A 19,918-nucleotide genomic window follows, 5' to 3' on the forward strand; every position below is an offset into this window, starting at 1 on the left:
GAATGGAGCTTTACAGGGGGGTGATCAATGACAGAGGGGTAATCAATGACAGGGGGGTGATCAGGGAGTCTATATGGGGTGATCACCACAGTCATTGATCACTCCCCTGTAAGGCTGCATTCAGACGTCCGTATGATTTTTACGGATCCGATCAGTCTATCAGTGGATCCGTAAAAATCATGCGGACATCTGAATGGAGCTTTACAGGGGGGTGATCAATGACAGGGGGGTAATCAATGACAGGGGGGTGATCAGGGAGTCTATATGGGGTGATCACCACAGTCATTGATCACTCCCCTGTAAGGCTCCATTCAGACGTCCGTATGATTTTTACGGATCCGATCAGTCTATCAGTGGATCCGTAAAAATCATGCGGACATCTGAATGGAGCTTTACAGGGGGGTGATCAATGACAGGGGGGTAATCAATGACAGGGGGGTGATCAGGGAGTCTATATGGGGTGATCACCACAGTCATTGATCACTCCCCTGTAAGGCTCCATTCAGACGTCCGTATGATTTTTACGGATCCGATCAGTCTATCAGTGGATCCGTAAAAATCATGCGGACATCTGAATGGAGCTTGACAGGGGGGTGATCAATGACAGGGGGGTAATCAATGACAGGGGGGTGATCAGGGAGTCTATATGGGGTGATCAGGGGTGATCAAGGGCTAATAAGGGGTTAATAAGTGACCGGGGGGGGGGGGTGTAGTGTAGTGGTGCTTGGTGCAACATATTACTGAGCTGCCTGTGTCCTCTGGTGGTCGATCCAAACAAAGGGGACCACCAGAGGACCAGGTAGCAGGTATATTAGACGCTGTTATCAAAACAGCGTCTAATATACCTGTTAGGGGTTAAAAAAATCACATCTCCAGCCTGCCAGCGAACGATCGCCGCTGGCAGGCTGGAGATCCACTCGCTTACCTTCCGATCCTGTGAACGCGCGCGCCTGTGTGCGCGCGTTCACAGGAAATCTCGCGTCTCGCGAGAGGACGCACCGGCGCGTCCACCCAGAACAACAGGACCGCCGCAAAGACGCAATCCTGCGTACGGCGGTCCTGAGGTGGTTAAACTCCTTCCCATATCACAGCAGTTATGGCAATGGCACGGAGTCAAATGGGAGGGCTGTTATTATTTCGCCAACAAATTAACATTCGGGTCTAGATCCAGTCCATGGCTTTTTGATCAATTCGCCAGGGGCCTACACTGGATCTTGCAGCACAAATTCCACGCTTTCCACGTCATACATTACTTAGACGATTTCCTGTTGATTGAACCCCCTTCACGACCACCGGTAGACCTCAATACTCTGATGCAAGTTTTTAGGGAACTCCACGTACCAGTGGCTGATAACAAAACAGATGGGCCCAGCACTAGGATCACCTTTTTAGGAATCCAGCTAGACACCGCATCTGGTCAGGCCAGTCTACCAGCAGACAAGCTGTCTAGAATAAAAGCGGCGGTGCGCAACTTGCTTCAAGGGGGGGTCACGTCCAGGGTCAATCTGCAAAGCGTTCTGGGGATGCTCAATTTCGCCATGAGGATCATTCCCCAGGGCAGATCGTTCATCTCCAGACTCCTGCGCTTGTTGCCCGAGGCAGCGGATCAAAATTCGATCATTTATCTCGACCACCAGGCCAAGGCAGATCTGGTCATGTGGGATCGGTTTTTGACACACTGGAACGGAGTCTCTTTGTTCATACCCAAGGTCTCCAACAACTCCCCTGTCGTGCACACAGACGCTTCATCTTCGGTTGGGTTTGCGGCTATTTATGGGGAGCACTGGATAGCTAGCGCTTGGCCGGCAGAGGTATCCTGCATCCCGGGGTTTTCAGGGTCATCACCTCTATTCGAGATTTACCCCATAGTCGCAGCAGCGCAGACCTGGGGTAGTCATTGGTCCAATAAGACGGTATTGATCATATCCGATAACATAGTAGTGGTCGATCTAGTTAACAAAGGGAGATCGGCATCCGCGCAGGTCATGGCCTTCCTAAGGCGCTTCGTGTGGTTGGCGTTACATCATTTCAACTATGAAGTCGCGCACATTGCTGGGAAGGCTAATCTGGCCGCCGACGCGCTGTCAAGACTTAACATGCAATCTTTCTTCCAGGTTTCTCCAGACGCAGACCCATGCCCGACTCCAACACCAGCTTACAACCTCCTCCACATGGATTGAGGCAGCACTTGGAAGTGGCTAGGTCACTCATTAATCAGTCCCTCTCCAAAAACACGCAGAGGAATTACAACACGGCCTGGGGACATTTCATCACGTTCAAACGCCTATTTCCACAGGCTCACCTAGATCATGTGTCTTACATCCTAGCATTTATAGCATACTGCCATAAGACTCTTAAATTATCCCACAGCACCATCAAACTATACTTAACTGGCGTCCAGCATTTCTGGTACAGCATGTACCCCGACAGGCCATCATTATTTTTGGCACACCCCATTAAAGCCATCCTCAAGAGTATTCAATACACTACGGTCAGACCAAAGGCATCACGGGAACCCATCACTGGGGAAATGTTCAAATCCCTGTCGCACATGCTAGATAACGAGCCTTTCGGACACTATACTAGTCTACTCATCAAAACAGCAATGTATCTCAGCTTCTATGGTTTCCTACGCCCAGGCGAGTTCACATGCCCAGGCTCCTCCCCCGGTTACCTCCAGAAGGGACATCTTGTCCAGGTGGGTACCGCTTTCTCACTCACCCTGCAGCATTCTAAGACGGCTCGGCCTGGGGAAACTGTAGAGGTGAGATATTTCCCCACCGGCAATGCTTGGTGCCCGGTAGCGGTCCTATGGGAATGGTCTGACACCATCATTCAGGCCCCGGCCCAATCTCCCCTACTAGCGCTTGGCTCCGTGCCACTCAGCATTCAAGTCTTCCTTAAGAACACCCGGATCCTCCTCACCAAGGTAAAGGTAAACCCGCGATCAATCACAGGGCATTCCTTTAGGATAGGCACAGCATCCGCAGCTTCAAAAAATGGCACCCCGGAGCACATCATAAAGAAACTAGGTCGGTGGCAGTCTTCATGCTATACCAGGTACATTCCCAATCCACGCTCCGAAATGTCTTGTGCTTTTCAGAAGATATTACTGTAAATCTGTAACACGAATCCTTTGTACCATCCGTGTCTCACGCGTCATTTTTGGCCCCTTTAGGCTTTCCTTACACAAGCAGTTCTGCCAAACCCCACTGCAAGGTTAGGGCTCATCATCTGCTAGCCGATCCTATCACAAATTAATAAATACCTAACTGTATAGGTAATTAGTACCAGCTGCGTCCAGGGAATTCTTATCTCCTGTCATAAATCCATGAGATGAGGTAAGAAACACTCCCTTCCAGATTGGCACACATCTGCAAGGAAGAACCTTTATACTCAGTAACCTTCCTTTGAACTCATTTTGGCCGACATAAAAACAAAATCCATATAGAATAGTGAACTTGATCCACCATGGCTTCTCATAGGCCATGAATACCCATTATAACTAGAACACTCATATATAAATGTTTACACTTATGAAAAGGCACAACAGTGTATACACTGCACATGACGGGTCTTACCCTGTGATATAAGAGGCTGGTGCTCCTCCATTACATGTCACTGCACACACGTGTATACACTGCACATGACGGCTCTTACCTTGTGATATAAGAGGCTGGTGCTCCTCCATTACATGTCACTGCACACACGTGTATACACTGCACATGACGGCTCTTACCTTGTGATATAAGAGGCTGGTGCTCCTCCATTACATGTCACTGCACACACGTGTATACACTGCACATGACGGGTCTTACCCTGTGATATAAGAGGCTGGTGCTCCTCCATTACATGTCACTGCACACACGTGTATACACTGCACATGACGGCTCTTACCTTGTGATATAAGAGGCTGGTGCTCCTCCATTACATGTCACTGCACACACGTGTATACACTGCACATGACGGCTCTTACCTTGTGATATAAGAGGCTGGTGCTCCTCCATTACATGTCACTGCACACACGTGTATACACTGCACATGACGGCTCTTACCTTGTGATATAAGAGGCTGGTGCTCCTCCATTACATGTCACTGCACACACGTGTATACACTGCACATGACGGGTCTTACCCTGTGATATAAGAGGCTGGTGCTCCTCCATTACATGTCACTGCACACACGTGTATACACTGCACATGACGGCTCTTACCTTGTGATATAAGAGGCTGGTGCTCCTCCATTACATGTCACTGCACACACGTGTATACACTGCACATGACGGCTCTTACCTTGTGATATAAGAGGCTGGTGCTCCTCCATTACATGTCACTGCACACACGTGTATACACTGCACATGACGGCTCTTACCTTGTGATATAAGAGGCTGGTGCTCCTCCATTACATGTCACTGCACACACGTGTATACACTGCACATGACGGCTCTTACCTTGTGATATAAGAGGCTGGTGCTCCTCCATTACATGTCACTGCACACACATGTATACACTGCACATGACGGCTCTTACCCTGTGATATAAGAGGCTGGTGCTCCTCCATTACATGTCACTGCACACACGTGTATACACTGCACATGACGGCTCTTACCTTGTGATATAAGAGGCTGGTGCTCCTCCATTACATGTCACTGCACACACGTGTATACACTGCACATGACGGGTCTTACCCTGTGATATAAGAGGCTGGTGCTCCTCCATTACATGTCACTGCACACACTGCACATGACGGCTCTTACCTTGTGATATAAGAGGCTGGTGCTCCTCCATTACATGTCACTGCACACACGTGTATACACTGCACATGACGGCTCTTACCCTGTGATATAAGAGGCTGGTGCTCCTCCATTACATGTCACTGCACACACGTGTATACACTGCACATGACGGCTCTTACCCTGTGATATAAGAGGCTGGTGCTCCTCCATTACATGTCACTGCACACACGTGTATACACTGCACATGACGGCTCTTACCTTGTGATATAAGAGGCTGGTGCTCCTCCATTACATGTCACTGCACACACATGTATACACTGCACATGACGGCTCCTACCTTGTGATATAAGAGGCTGGTGCTCCTCCATTACATGTCACTGCACACACGTGTATACACTGCACATGACGGCACTTACCTTGTGATATAAGAGGCTGGTGCTCCTCCATTACATGTCACTGCACACACGTGTATACACTGCACATGACGGGTCTTACCTTGTGATATTAGAGGCTGGTGCTTCTCCATTACATGTCACTGCACACACGTGTATACACTGCACATGACGGCTCTTACCTTGTGATATAAGAGGCTGGTGCTCCTCCATTACATGTCACTGCACACACGTGTATACACTGCACATGACGGCTCTTACCTTGTGATATAAGAGGCTGGTGCTCCTCCATTACATGTCACTGCACACACGTGTATACACTGCACATGACGGCTCTTACCTTGTGATATAAGAGGCTGGTGCTCCTCCATCATGGCCTCCTTGTACAGATCCTTGTGTCCTTCTATATACTCCCACTCCTCCATGGAGAAATAGACAGTGACATCCTGACACCTTATAGGAACCTGACAACACAATGACACCGTCATCACCCAGACCCCTCCAGTGCTGTAACTGGAGAATTTCCCAGCATTCCAAGCAGTGTCACCTCTCCAGTCAGCAGCTCCATCATCTTGTGGGTGAGCTCTAGGATCTTCTGCTCATGTATCAGGGGGTGAGGGGGAGGCTCTGTGATGGGGTGAGGGGGAGGCTCTGTGATGGGGTGAGGGGTCCTGCTCCGCCCTCCTGACTCCTGGAGATGGATGATGGGAGTCACACAGTCCCCCGATGTCTTCTTCACTATTGTGTACTCCTGTGGATGGAGAGAGACACTTAGGGAATAAACCCTTCAGGGGCCATGTGCTCTCCTCCGGCCCTTTCCTCCTGGGTACAACGTGCCTACTTACATCCTCATGGCTCCTGCAACATGACTATTGGTCACTGGTCACATGACACATCACTCACCATACTGGGGGCTGATCTTCAGGTTCTCCGTCACTTGGAAGGTCTGGAGGCCGTTCTCCAGGACCCTGGACTCTTCCTATCACTTCCTATGATGGATTCTCCTTCCCGATGTCTGACTTGTTACAGAATACAATAAAGAGGAGAGAAATCTAGAAAAGTTTACCTCTCCGCTCAGCAGGGATATGATCTCCAAGGTGAGGTCTAATATTCTTCTGCTGATCTCCTTCCTATCCATCCTTGGTGGTCGTTCAGGAGAAGAGGAGAGAACTGGAGGAGCTGGAGGCTTCTAGTACTGCAGGTGCCTTTATGAGAAGAGGAGAGGAAATCATACAGGGGACAAGACCAGATGTCACCTCCAGAACCGCACTTCCTGAGCCTGGAGGGGCCCCGCTTCTCAGAGCCCCCACCACATGGATTCCAGGGGCCCCAACATGAAGATTTCTGGTGGCTCCACAGGAGATAAATGTCTGATAGATGCAGGTCCCACCTCTGGGCTATGGCTATGCTCAGCTGTGTCCACGACTACTAGGCCTCTTTCAGACGGGCGAGATTTCCACGCGGGTGCGATGTGTGAGGTGAACGCATTGCACCCGCACTGAATCCGCACCCATTCACGTCTATGGGGCTCTGCACACGAGCGGTGATTTTCACGCATCACTTGTGCATTGCGTGAAAATCGTAGCATGTTCTATATTCAGCAGGCCCCATAGAAGTGAATGGGGCTAGGTGAAAATCGCGAGCATCTGCAAGCAAGTATTTTCACGCATGGTTGCTAGGAGACGATCGGGATGGGGACCTTATCTTTATTATTTTCCCTTATAACATGGTTATAAGGGAAAATAATAGCATTGGTAATACAGAATGCATAGTACAATAGGGCTGGAGGGGTTAAAAAAACTTAAAAAATTATTTAACTCGCCTTAATCCACTTGTTCACGCAGCCCGACTTCTCTTCTGTCTTCATCTTTGCTGTGCACAGGAAAAGGACCTGTGGTGAAAGATCATGTGATGAGCGCAGTGACATCATCAAAGGTCCTATTCCTCAAAGAAGAAGACAGAAGAGAAGCCGGGCTGCACGAACAAGTGGATTAAGGTAAGTTACATTTCTTTAATTTTTTTTAACCCCTCCAGCCCTATTGTACTATGCATTCTGTATTAAGAATGTTATTATTTTCCCTCATAACCATGTTATAAGGGAAAATAATACAATCTACACAACACCGAACCCAAACCAAACATGGCAATTTTTCTCAGGCGCGTGCAAAATGTATTACAATGTTTTGCACTCGCGCGGAAAAATCGCACATTTTCCCGCAACGTCCATCTGAAACCAGCCCTAGAGAAGAGACTGGAGAGAGCTGAGCTCAGGCCGGGCCCCGCTCCATTCATTCTACTCCTGGAGGCAGGGGCCTCTCACCAGCAGAGTCAGGGGCCACCGTATGATGACAACCCCAACTATCCCTACCACTTCTCCCATCATACTAATCTGAGGAGCGGAGAAGGATTCCTTGTGTGTAATGGAGGAGAATCTCCAGAGGTGACATGTCTGAGCTCTCCACCACACTGTCTCCTCACAGCTCATCTTACCTGCAGGCTGGAGGAATGGCTGATACCAGAGAGAACAAGAGCCCTGACTACCGACCAGGACCTGCCCAGTATCTGCTGCACTGCCAGAGCTGAAGGACCTGCCCAGTATCTGCTGCCGGGTAATGCCTACAATGCAGTGGCGTAGGGATCGCCATAGCAACCATAGCAGTGGCTATGGGGCCCTACGCCACTGGGGGGCCGTCCGGGCCGCCTTCTGTTGATTTTTATTTATTTATTTTTTTACACACACTACAAACAGCAGCCAGGCCCGAGCCGCGGACTGCCCGCCCACTACACTAGTGTAGTGGACGGGGCGCGGGCGGTCCGCGGCTCAGGCTTGGCTGGGGAGGAGTCAGTACTGGAGCAGGGCGCACACAGGGCCGGGCCGACACAGAGGCTGGGGAGGCTCCAGCCAGGCCACTGAGTAAGGAAGATCCGATCATATTCTAACCCCCAGGCGTTCCCATGGTGACAGGGACGCTTGACTGGGGGTTAGAATATACAGGGCCACGCCGCTCACAGGAGAACATTTCTAAACGAATTAGTAACTTGAACTTTAATCATTGACATTGCTGAATGCTGATCTCTTTACTTGGATTGGATACCTTACTCTGTCTTAGCTCCGGTAACGGTACAGCAGGCAGTGCGGGCAGCGCTCACTCACTGACGTCACTCGCCTGCTCTTCCCACTAGGCAGCGCAGGCGAGTGACGTCAGTGAGTGAGCGCCGCCCCGCGCAATGCCTGCTATACCGTTACCGGAGCTAAGACAGAGTAAGGTATCCAATCCAAGTAAAGAGATCAGCATTCAGCAATGTCAATGATTAAAGTTCAAGTTACTAATTAGTTTAGAAATGTTCTCCTGTGAGCGTCGGGGAGGGGGATCTGTGGATGGCACTGTTTAGGGGAGGGGGATCTGTGGATGGCACTATTTAGGGGAGGGGGATCTGTGGATGGCACTGTTTAGGGGAGGGGGATCTGTGGATGGCACTGTTTAGGGGAGGGGGATCTGTGGATGGCACTGTTTAGGGGAGGGGGATCTGTGGATGGCACTATTTAGGGGAGGGGGATCTGTGGATGGCACTGTTTAGGGGAGGGGGATCTGTGGATGGCACTGTTTAGGGGAGGGGGATCTGTGGATGGCACTTTTTAGGGGAGGGGGATCTGTGGATGGCACTTTTTAGGGGAGGGGGATCTGTGGATGGCACTGTTTAGGGGAGGGGGATCTGTGGATGGCACTGTTTAGGGGAGGGGGATCTGTGGATGGCACTATTTAGGGGAGGGGGATCTGTGGATGGCACTGTTTAGGGGAGGGGGATCTGTGGATGGCACTGTTTAGGGGAGGGGGATCTGTGGATGGCACTTTTTAGGGGAGGGGGATCTGTGGATGACACTTTTTAGGGGAGGGGGATCTGTGGATGGCACTGTTTAGGGGAGGGGGATCTGTGGATGGCACTGTTTAGGGGAGGGGGATCTGTGGATGGCACTGTTTAGGGGAGGGGGATCTGTGGATGGCACTGTTTAGGGGAGGGGGATCTGTGGATGGCACTGTTTAGGTGAGGGGGATCTGTGGATGGCACTGGGGGGGGGGGGGGGGGGGCCATAAAATTATTTTTGGTATGGGGCCCATGCATTTCTAGCTACGCCCCTGCTACAATGTATGGTCTAGGACACTTTATGAGGTGATGTTCTGATATGGAGGCTGAAGGACTTTTCCGACAAGTTTAGACATTAATTCACAGAAGGATTTGAGGGCGGGGCTAAATTCTATTAAAAGCCCCTTCAATTTAGAATGTACTGTGAGAGCTAAAGGACCTGTGATGATATCACCATCATGTGATTAGTGACTCATTGCCCAGCTCCGCCCCTTCACTGATCACATGACGGTGACGTCACCGCAGGTCCTTCAGCTCTGGCAGTGCAGCAGATACTGGGCAGGTCCTGGTCGGTAGTCAGGGCTCTTGTTCTCTCTGGTATCAGCCATTCCTCCAGCCTGCAGGTAAGATGAGCTGTGAGGAGACAGTGTGGTGGAGAGCTCAGACATGTCACCTCTGGAGATTCTCCTCCATTACACACAAGGAATCCTTCTCCGCTCCTCAGCTTAGTATGATGGGGGGAGGAGTTGTGGGGATAGTGGGGGTTGAACTCATTCGCTGGCCCCTGACTGTCCTGGTGAGGGGCCCCTGCATCCAGGAGGAGAATGAATGGAGCGGGGCCCGGCCTGAGCTCAGCTCTCTCCAGTCTCTTCTCTAGGAGTTGTGGACACAGCTGAGCACAGCCCAGAGGTGGGACCTGCATCTATCAGACATTTATCTCCTGTGGAGCCACCAGAAATCTCCATGTTGGGGCCCCTGGAATCCATGTGGTGGGGGCTCTGAGAAGAGGGGCCCCTCCAGGCTCAGGAAGTGCGATTCTGGAGGTGACATCTGGTCTTGTCCCCTGGATGATTTCCTCTCCTCTTCTCATAAAGGCGCCTGTAGTACTAGAAGCCTCCAGCTCCTCCAGTTCTCTCCTCTTCTCCTGAACGACCACCAAGGATGGACAGGAAGGAGATCAGCAGAAGAATATTAGACCTCACCTTGGAGATCATCTCCCTGCTGAGCGGAGAGGTAAACTTTTCTAGATTTCTCTCCTCTTTATTGTATTCTGTAACAAGTCAGACATCGGGAAGGAGAATCCATCATAGGAAGTTATAGGAAGAGTCCAGGGTCCTGGAGAACGGCCTCCAGACCTTCCAAGTTACGGAGAACCTCAAGATCAGCCCCCAATATGGTGAGTCCTGTGTCATGTGACCAGTGACCAATAGTCATGTTGTAGGACCCATGAGAAGGTAAGTAGGCACGTTGTACCAGGAGGAAAGGGTCAAAGGAGAGCACATGGCCCCTGAAGGGTTTATTAAGTGTCTCTCTCCATCCACAGGAGTACACAATAGTGAAGAAGACATCGGGGGACTGTGTGACTCCCATCATCCATCTCCAGGAGTCAGGAGGGCGGAGCAGGACCCCTCCCCCCATCACAGAGCCTCCCCCTCACCCCCTGATACATGAGCAGAAGATCCTAGAACTCACCCACAAGATGATGGAGCTGCTGACTGGAGAGGTGACACTGCTGGGAATGCTGGGAAATTCTCCAGTAACAGCACTGGAGGGGTCTGGGTGATGACGGTGTCATTGTGTTGTCAGGTTCCTATAAGGTGTCAGGATGTCACTGTCTATTTCTCCATGGAGGAGTGGGAGTATATAGAAGGACACAAGGATCTGTACAAGGAGGCCATGATGGAGGAGCACCAGCCTCTTATATCACAAGGTAAGAGCCGTCATGTGCAGTGTATACACGTGTGTGCAGTGACATGTAATGGAGGAGCACCAGCCTCTTATATCACAAGGTAAGAGCCGTCATGTGCAGTGTATACACGTGTGTGCAGTGACATGTAATGGAGGAGCACCAGCCTCTTATATCACAGGGTAAGAGCCGTCATGTGCAGTGTATACACGTGTGTGCAGTGACATGTAATGGAGGAGCACCAGCCTCTTATATCACAAGGTAAGAGCCGTCATGTGCAGTGTATACACGTGTGTGCAGTAACATGTAATGGAGGATCACCAGCCTCTTATATCACAAGGTAAGAGACGTCATGTGCAGTGTATACACGTGTGTGCAGTGACATGTAATGGAGGAGCACCAGCCTCTTATATCACAAGGTAAGAGCCGTCATGTGCAGTGTATACACGTGTGTGCAGTGACATGTAATGGAGGAGCACCAGCCTCTTATATCACAAGGTAAGACCCGTCATGTGCAGTGTATACACGTGTGTGCAGTGACATGTAATGGAGGAGCACCATCCTCTTATATCACAAGGTAAGAGCCGTCATGTGCAGTGTGTACACGTGTGTGCAGTGACATGTAATGGAGGAGCACCAGCCTCTTATATCACAAGGTAAGAGCCGTCATGTGCAGTGTATACACGTGTGTGCAGTAACATGTAATGGAGGATCACCAGCCTCTTATATCACAAGGTAAGAGACGTCATGTGCAGTGTATACACGTGTGTGCAGTGACATGTAATGGAGGAGCACCAGCCTCTTATATCACAAGGTAAGAGCCGTCATGTGCAGTGTATACACGTGTGTGCAGTGACATGTAATGGAGGAGCACCAGCCTCTTATATCACAAGGTAAGACCCGTCATGTGCAGTGTATACACGTGTGTGCAGTGACATGTAATGGAGGAGCACCATCCTCTTATATCACAAGGTAAGAGCCGTCATGTGCAGTGTGTACACGTGTGTGCAGTGACATGTAATGGAGGAGCACCAGCCTCTTATATCACAGGGTAAGAGCCGTCATGTGCAGTGTATACACGTGTGTGCAGTGACATGTAATGGAGGACCACCAGCCTCTTATATCACAAGGTAAGACCTGTCATGTGCAGTGTATACTCGTGTGTGCAGTGACATGTAATGGAGGAGCACCAGCCTCTTATATCACAGGGTAAGAGCCGTCATGTGCAGTGTATACACGTGTGTGCAGTGACATGTAATGGAGGAGCACCAAAGGTTAGACTCTTTACACATGACGTTAAGTCCCTGAATTTTCCTTGTAAGTCAGACATATTGATGGGTTCCATTCACCTGAAGGATCTCCGGTGGCTTCCTGCTAAAGTAATTCTCCTCCAGGAGCTGTTGGGGGATGTCTCGGTGCAGATGCCCCTTTTTGATGCAGTAGATGATTGTTGAGCTCTTCATCTCTTGCCTAACCCAGTTCCTACGGAAGATGATAGGAGGATCTGTCGTCTGTCTCTCCTTTTCCATCATTGTCGGCAGTAATGTTGTCAGCAGTTTGTTCTTCAGTAGCTCTTCTGTGGGATCCGACCAGATAGTCTTCTCCTCCGCGCACTAGTCATTAGTGAGCCTTGTACTTTGATGTGGATTCTATCTCTTGAAATTTACCTCAAAAGCAGAGGTGTCCTCTGGTGCTGTAGAAGGCTCATAAAAGGATTCCATCCCCCCAGCCATATATATCTGTATGCTCATTCTTAAAATGTACTATTGTGGAAAAGGAGCCATCATCCCACTGCCCACCATTTGCTCTCATAGACCAGAGGATACTTTGGGCCTGTGGCCTGCTAGGTGCTGAGACCTCGGCATAGGTGGTGAGAGACAGAATATTGTTATTTCCCCCCGATATATAAACCTAGAAGTGAAGGAGCTGAGAGAAGAGTCTGATCTATAGACAGATCTACAGGAGGCCATGTATTCAGTCACTGTGTGCTTGTGTCTCCACAGATGGATCAAGCAGGAGAAATCCACCAGAGAGATGTCCCCGTCCTCTGTATTCCCAGGACTGTCCAGAGGAGAAGGTCCTGGAGAATCTTCAGGTAGATGGAGCTGAGCCCTGTACACATCTATATAGGGGGGTCCTGCAGTTATAGAGGGGTCATAGATTGTGGGGGTCTCTCATGTGGATCTGTTAGATTTCCCACCTGTCTGCTGTATTGTACTGAATTGTTACAGATGACAAATCAGGGGGAAGACCTGACTGATATTAAAGTAGAGGATGAAGAAGAGAGGATGATGGGCGATCCCCCGTGTAAGAGTGAGGAGGAGGAGGAGGACATTCCAGGAGATGTTACCACAGGTATGGAATCATGAATGGAGAAAGTGACTTCAGATTCTGCCCTTGGTGCCTTCAGGGCAGGAGGAGAATCTTATCACCGGCTGCTGCGCTGCTCTTTGACTGGAGATGTCCCCATCACATCATGTAGTGTTTCCCTTATCCAGCTGACAGTGATCACTGGGGATTATGCAGGCACAGCTTTTGTGTCTGTGATATCATGATAAGTTATATATGTACCTCGTGCAGGAATTACATGCCGCCAGTGACCTTCATGTACTGATTGTGCATTGAGGCTTTGCAAAGATGTATGGATTATTAATTTTTTTTTCATAATGGTTAAAATGGTTTTGCAGTGTGAGATAGCAGCAGCAGAGGAGGAGGTACATTAAAAAGAGCTTGTCAGGTAATCCATAGGTGGGCATTATAGTATAGATTTTACTAGTAAAACCACCATGTCCATCAGGTCTAAGAGATTGATTTAATAATGAATGCAGTTTGTGATGAGGAATGTCGTGATAGATCCTGTTACGTTAACTTATTGTATTAGTGTGATGCCCACTTGGCATAGAAATGTCAAATATGTTGTCAAAAGACAGGCTTGTTGGGTTTTTCACGATTTTTAGCTAGATTTGGGTAATAAAATTAGATGTAGACCAGAATCCTGAACTTTGTGTTATAGAAAACTTTAAATGGCTGGAATCACACATTCAGTTTTGGTGCTGCTTTTTGAACCAAAGCCAGAAGTGTCTTGAAAATACATGACTTACTATATACCTCTAGTTCCTGCTGGATACACTTCTAGCCTAATAGGAAATCTATAAATTTGTCTACTCTAGATTATTAAAAATGCCACAAATATATATTTTTTATTTTAGCAGAAAATCCCAGTACAAATTCTGAAGGAAATTTGTTGTCACTAAATTATAAAGTAGAAGATGAAGATATACAGCGCTCTTCAGGAGAAAATATTAATGTACATCCAGGACTTCACAGTACATATAATCTTCCTAATCATGAGGAACCTTCTCTTGACCAGAAAGAGGGTGAAATGTTTCACTGTGGTAAAGAGTTCACAAAAAGATCAAGTCTTTCTAAATATAGAAGAATTTGCATCGGGGAGAAGCCATACTCCTTTTCAGAAAGTGGGGAGTGCTTTACAGATAAAACACATCTTGTTAGACATAAAAAAAGCCACATAGGAGAGATGTTTAAGTGTTCAGAATGTGGGAAAGGTTTTAAAAAAAAATCAAATCTTGTTATACATGAGAGAATTCACACAGGAGAGAAACCATATTCATGTTCAGAATGTGGGAAATGTTTTAACGATCAATCAGCTTTTGTTAGACATAAGAGAAGTCACACAGGAGATAAGCCATATTCATGTGTAGAATGTGGGAAATGTTTTACAAATAAATCAAATCTAGTTTTACATGAGAGAAAACACACAGGAGAGAAGCCATATTCATGTTCAGAATGTGGGATATGTTTTAAAGATCAATCAGCTTTTGTTAGACATAAGAGAATTCACACAGGAGAGAAGCCATATTCATGTGTAGAATGTGGGAAATGTTTTACAAATAAATCAAATCTAGTTATACATGAGAGAAATCACACAGGAGAGAAGCCATATTCATGTTCAGAATGTGGGATATGTTTTAAAGATCAAACAGGTCTTGTTAGACATAAGAGAAGTCACACAGGAGAGAAGCCATATTCGTGTTCAGAATGTGGGAAATGTTTTACACAAAAATCAGATCTTGTTAGACATAAGAGAAGTCACACAGGAGAGAAGCCATATGCGTGTTCAGAATGTGGGAAATGTTTTGCACAAAAATCAGATCTTGTTGGGCATGAGAGAAGTCACACAGGAGAGAAGCCGTTTTCGTGTTCAGAATGTGGGAAATGCTTTGCAAAAAAAATAAATCTTGTTAATCATGAGAGAAGTCACACAGTAAAAAAGCCATATTCATGTTCAGAATGTGGGAAAGGTTTTACACAAAAATCTGATCTTGTTAAGCATGAGAGAAGTCACACAGGAGAGAAGCCATATATGTGTTCAGAATGTGGGAAATGTTTTACACAAAAAACTAGTCTTGTTAAACATCAGAGATTTCACACAGGAGAGAAGCCATATTTGTGTTCAGAATGTGGGAAATGTTTTACATGGAAATCAGAACTTGTTAAACATCAGAGATTTCACACAGGAGAGAAGCCATATTTGTGTTCAGAATGTGGGAAATGTTTTACATGGAAATCAGAACTTGTTAAACATCAGAGATTTCACACAGGAGAGAAGCCATATTTGTGTTCAGAATGTGGGAAATGTTTTACATGGAAATCAGAACTTGTTAAACATCAGAGATTTCACACAGGAGAGAAGCCATATTCATGTTCAGAATGTGGGAAATGTTTTGCACAAAAAACAGATCTTGTCACACATCAGAGAATTCACACAGGAGAGAAGCCGTATTTGTGTTCAGAATGTGGGAAATGTTTTACACAAAAATCTAATCTTGTTAGACATCAGAGATGTCACACAGGAAAAAAGCCCTATTCATGTTCAGAATGTGGGAAATGTTTTGCACAGAAAACAGATCTTGTCACACATCAGAGAAGTCACGCAGAAGCAAATTTCTGAAATCAGCAGATTCCATTTGGGTACAAATAAATTCAAACCAAAGTGACAGTGCTCAGATTGCCCTAATAAATTCTGAAGTCTTGTAGGGCTTTAACGTCACGGCAGCATTGGCAATCTTAAAGTGGCAGTGAAATATATAGATATGGATAAACAGATGGTGGCCGGTGGTAATAAGCAAACTGTTTAACAACACATTGCACTTTTGGCTTTGTTATGCTTTTTAAAATAAAATAAATCATCCAAAACTTCTCACTAATGGGGTGGATGTCTGGCAGTGTTTACACTCAGGGTGGTGTCAGAAGCAATGGCTTGTTCTGAACAAGAATTTCAAGAATGCTCACTTTTTGGGGAGCAGCAGCAGTATTGTACTGAACCTGACGGACAACGCAGGAGATGTGCATCTGTGTAGGGGTAGTAGAAATGGGAGCAGTACAATATTAACCTGACAAAGTAGGAGATCTGCAGCTGTGCAGGGAGTAGAAGTAATAGCAGCAGGTGTAGTAGTAGTTTCAGTGGCAGATGTACAGTATAAAACATGACACACAAGGCAGGAGATTTGCGGCTATGTAGGAGTAGCAGTAGTGGCAATGGTGGCAGTAGTAGCTGCAGCAGTACAGTATGAAATCTGACAGACAAGGCAGCAGATGTTCACCTGTTTAGGAATAGTAGTAATGGGAGCAGAACAATATTTAGTAGGAGAACTGCAGCTGTGTAGGAGTAGTAGTAATAGCAGCAGGTGTAGTGGTAGCTGCAGCAGCATGAGTACAAACATAACAGACAAGGAGGCAGAAGATTTGCGCCTGTGTAGGGGTAGCAGTAGTGGCATTGGTGGCAGTAGTAATTGTAGCAGTACGGTATGAAATCTGACAGACAAGGCAGGAGATTTGCGGTTGTGTTGGTGTAGCAGTTGTGACGTTGGTGGCAGTAGTAGCTGCAGCAGTACGGTATTGAATCTGACAGACAAGGAAAGAGATGTGCACCTGTGTAGGAGTAGTAGTAGCAGTGTAGGGAACATGATGGACAGGTAGACATCGGCAGTGGCATCATTGGGCTGGTGATAAATAGCCACTGTCCACAATAGAAGTTCTTATGGATCCATTTTCACAAATGTTTTCTCTGACAGTACAATGGAGGCTGGATAAGACAGTACACTGATAGCAAACCGGGCCCATTCCTGCGGCTCGTCCACTCTGTCTACTCAGAAGGCCATGGGGTCAGGGTATGTGCTGAGGAAAGGGCACAGCACAGATACAACTAAACCTGGTTGTTCAGTTGGTGTCTATCAGTTTGCTGATTGCATCTGGTTGGTGCAGTGGTTGAATAATCTTCCATCATGTTCAGCAATCTGTTTTGGCTGCTGCTGCTGTATCTGGGCATGGCTGTACACATATCTGTCCCTGTGGTCTGTCGCAGTGCTTGTCCCCAACTATATTCACACTGGCTGCGGTGAGCAGTGGCAGTGCTTCTCTCCTCTATGTCTCCAGTGGCTGATTAGTTAGCGAGTGCATCGGGGAGATACATGAGCCGGCTTCCATCTTCTGTCTGCAGTGTACTAAACACTGAATTCGGTTTCTATTAGCAGTCTGCAGTTTTCAAACCAGTATCTGGATCTCAATGTAATAAAAAATTAGTATAGCCCATAACTTCCATTCAATTTCATGGACATTCCAGAAACAGTAGGGCAGGAACTTTGGCAGTTTTTTTTAAACCAGACCAGATCTTGCAGCTTGGATCTTTGATATAGTGGCCAATAGGACAAGATCAGGGCACCCCCCCCCCCCCCCATTCTAAAGATAGGTGCAGATCCAAGAGGTGGACCCCACATTTCAGATATGTCTGAAATCATAATAAAACAACTCTGTTGTTTTCATTGTATTGCACATAATGTTATGTAGCATCGCCCTGAAGAGTCCTCCATGAATGTTTAACAATAAAGCGTTTCATTTATGAAATAATTTTTGTTGTTTCTTTCTGTGGTTCCAAGAATGTCCTTTCTAGACCCAAGAATTTCAGCAGTTGCACTTTAGTTTTTGGGCTATGGGGATCTTCTCAGGAATTACATCCTGAGGGATCTTCTCAGGATGTCATTGTAGAACAATGCTATTTTCAATTCACTAGACTGTATTTTAAAGGGGTTTTTCAACTTTAAACTTTTTAATAGACCCCTTCAGAGCTGCCGGACCCGCAGTAGGGTTCATATTTATTTTGTCCGTGTCACTGCATCCTGGTTCCATTGCTAACTCTGCAGGTCCTAGGTCTCTGAGAATCATCATCCTTTTAAGGGAAAGGTGGGAGAGGCACATGACCATTGCAGCCAATCGCTGCATGTAGTAGTGATGTCACCCACTCATTATGTCCCTGAGTCACGTGCCACACAGGTGACATTTTACAACGATTGGCTGCAGTGGTTACAAGTCCCCTCAACCCTTCCTCAACAGGATGTTAATTCCCAGGCACTGGAGGCATTCTATACTCCAGTCTTATATGAACTATGGAATATATTCTAGAAGACCGAGTGCCCAAAAAAATCCAATACTACACCAGCTAAGGGCTGTGGAGGGCATGCCCTTTTGTTAAGCCCCACCTCCTTTTTAGAAAAGGGTTGTGTCACCGCCAGCTCTCTGAGAAGGTCTGGCAGACTTTCTTCTGTACCTCTTGCATGATGTTCTTTGTTTTGGTTTCACTTTGTCATCTCATTTCCTTCTCCCAGCTGGCACCTATTTACACTAATTGCCTCCCTTTATATTCCCTCCCATACTGCCTCACTTTGCAGTTTATACTACTTCCTGGATTGAAGTGATCACTGCTGGAGACTTCTGTTACTGCTGGTTCAGATAAGTCCTTTCTTGTATTGTGTTTCTTTGCTGGCTTGATTCTAGGTGACCCTGACTCCCTCCGTATTAAGTGCAGGGAGCCGGTGGTCGTGTCCCCTCACTATTATAGGGTTTTCAGGTGTCACACAGTCTAGGTACGAGGGCATGCAACCGTCTACCTCTGAGACCCTTGTATGTGCTTAGCAGTCAGGGTGAGCTCTTAGGGTTTTACAGGGGTTACCTTTTATGCTCCTTAGTTTGGGATCAAGCCAGTCGGATGTTTATCCATAACTTCCAGCTATCTGCAATATCATCCGTGACAGGTTGACAGTGTTAGAAACCCACAGAAAGTCACAAATGTGCATAAAAAGATGCCTACACCAAAAATTGCAACTTCTGTACGAACAGGCTTTAAAAAAGTTATTTTATAATTTATAGTCTAATACTGTCTCTTGAAGGGGGTTTCCTGGGATTTATTGAGGAGCTTAGGATAGGTCAACAGTATCAAATGGGCAGAGGTCTGGCACTCCTGCTGATCAGCTGTTTTCAGAAGTTCCAACGCTGGAAACAGGCACTCGTAATTCAGAGCTCTGTCTACCATGTAGTGGCGAGGCCTGCTTACTTGCTCCTCCTCCTCCCCCCAGGCACCATCCTCCTCTGACTCCACTTTAGACTCTTGCTGACTTGTCTCAGATGGAGTAGCCCCCCTGGGAATTCATTCAGCATTGCAACTCCCTCATCTTCCTGCTCCTCGACAGCTCGATCAATGACACAACGCAAAGCAAGCTCCAGAAAGAAGGCATAAGGTACGATGTCACTGATAGCGCCCTGGCTGTGATTGACCAGTTTGGTGATCTCATCAAATGGCCGCAGAAGTCTGCATGCGTCGCGCATGAGCAGCCACTGTCGCAGTGAAAAAAAAACAAGCTTCCTTGAACCTGTCCTGCCGCAGAGTTCGTACAGGTTGTTGTTAATGGTATGTTTCTGCTGAAGCAGCCTATAATGCATATACAAGGTGGAGACGACTGACGAGCAAGTGGTGTCGCTGCTGAACATCAGCTAGACGAGCCATGGCCATGTAAGATCTTCTAAAATGGTCAGAGATTTTCCTGGCCTGCCGCAAGACATCCTGGACCCCGGGGTATTTGGCAACGAATCGCTGCAAGAATAAGTTTAGGATATGTGCCATGCACATGTGTCATTTTGCCCTGTTTCAGCGTGCTCAGCAGATTGACA

General features: G+C 47.3%; 2 protein-coding genes across 2 annotated transcripts in view; one reads left to right on the forward strand and one right to left on the reverse strand.

The window, feature by feature from the left end:
* Nucleotides 1-19,918, reverse strand: part of LOC120991124 (zinc finger protein 585A-like) — a 2,129,672-nt gene that overhangs the window by 381,866 nt on the left and 1,727,888 nt on the right. The gene's annotated exons all lie outside the window — the stretch shown is intronic.
* On the forward strand, nt 13,230-15,926 carry LOC120991139 (zinc finger protein 84-like). Its single transcript, XM_040420044.1, has 2 exons — nt 13,230-13,252; nt 14,110-15,926. The coding sequence occupies exon 2, from the start codon at nt 14,280-14,282 to the stop codon at nt 15,867-15,869; it is 1,590 nt and encodes a 529-aa protein (XP_040275978.1). The 5' UTR covers nt 13,230-13,252; nt 14,110-14,279; the 3' UTR covers nt 15,870-15,926.

Source organism: Bufo bufo, chromosome 2 (assembly GCF_905171765.1).
Source record: "Bufo bufo chromosome 2, aBufBuf1.1, whole genome shotgun sequence".
Classification (NCBI taxonomy): Eukaryota; Metazoa; Chordata; class Amphibia; order Anura; family Bufonidae; genus Bufo; species Bufo bufo.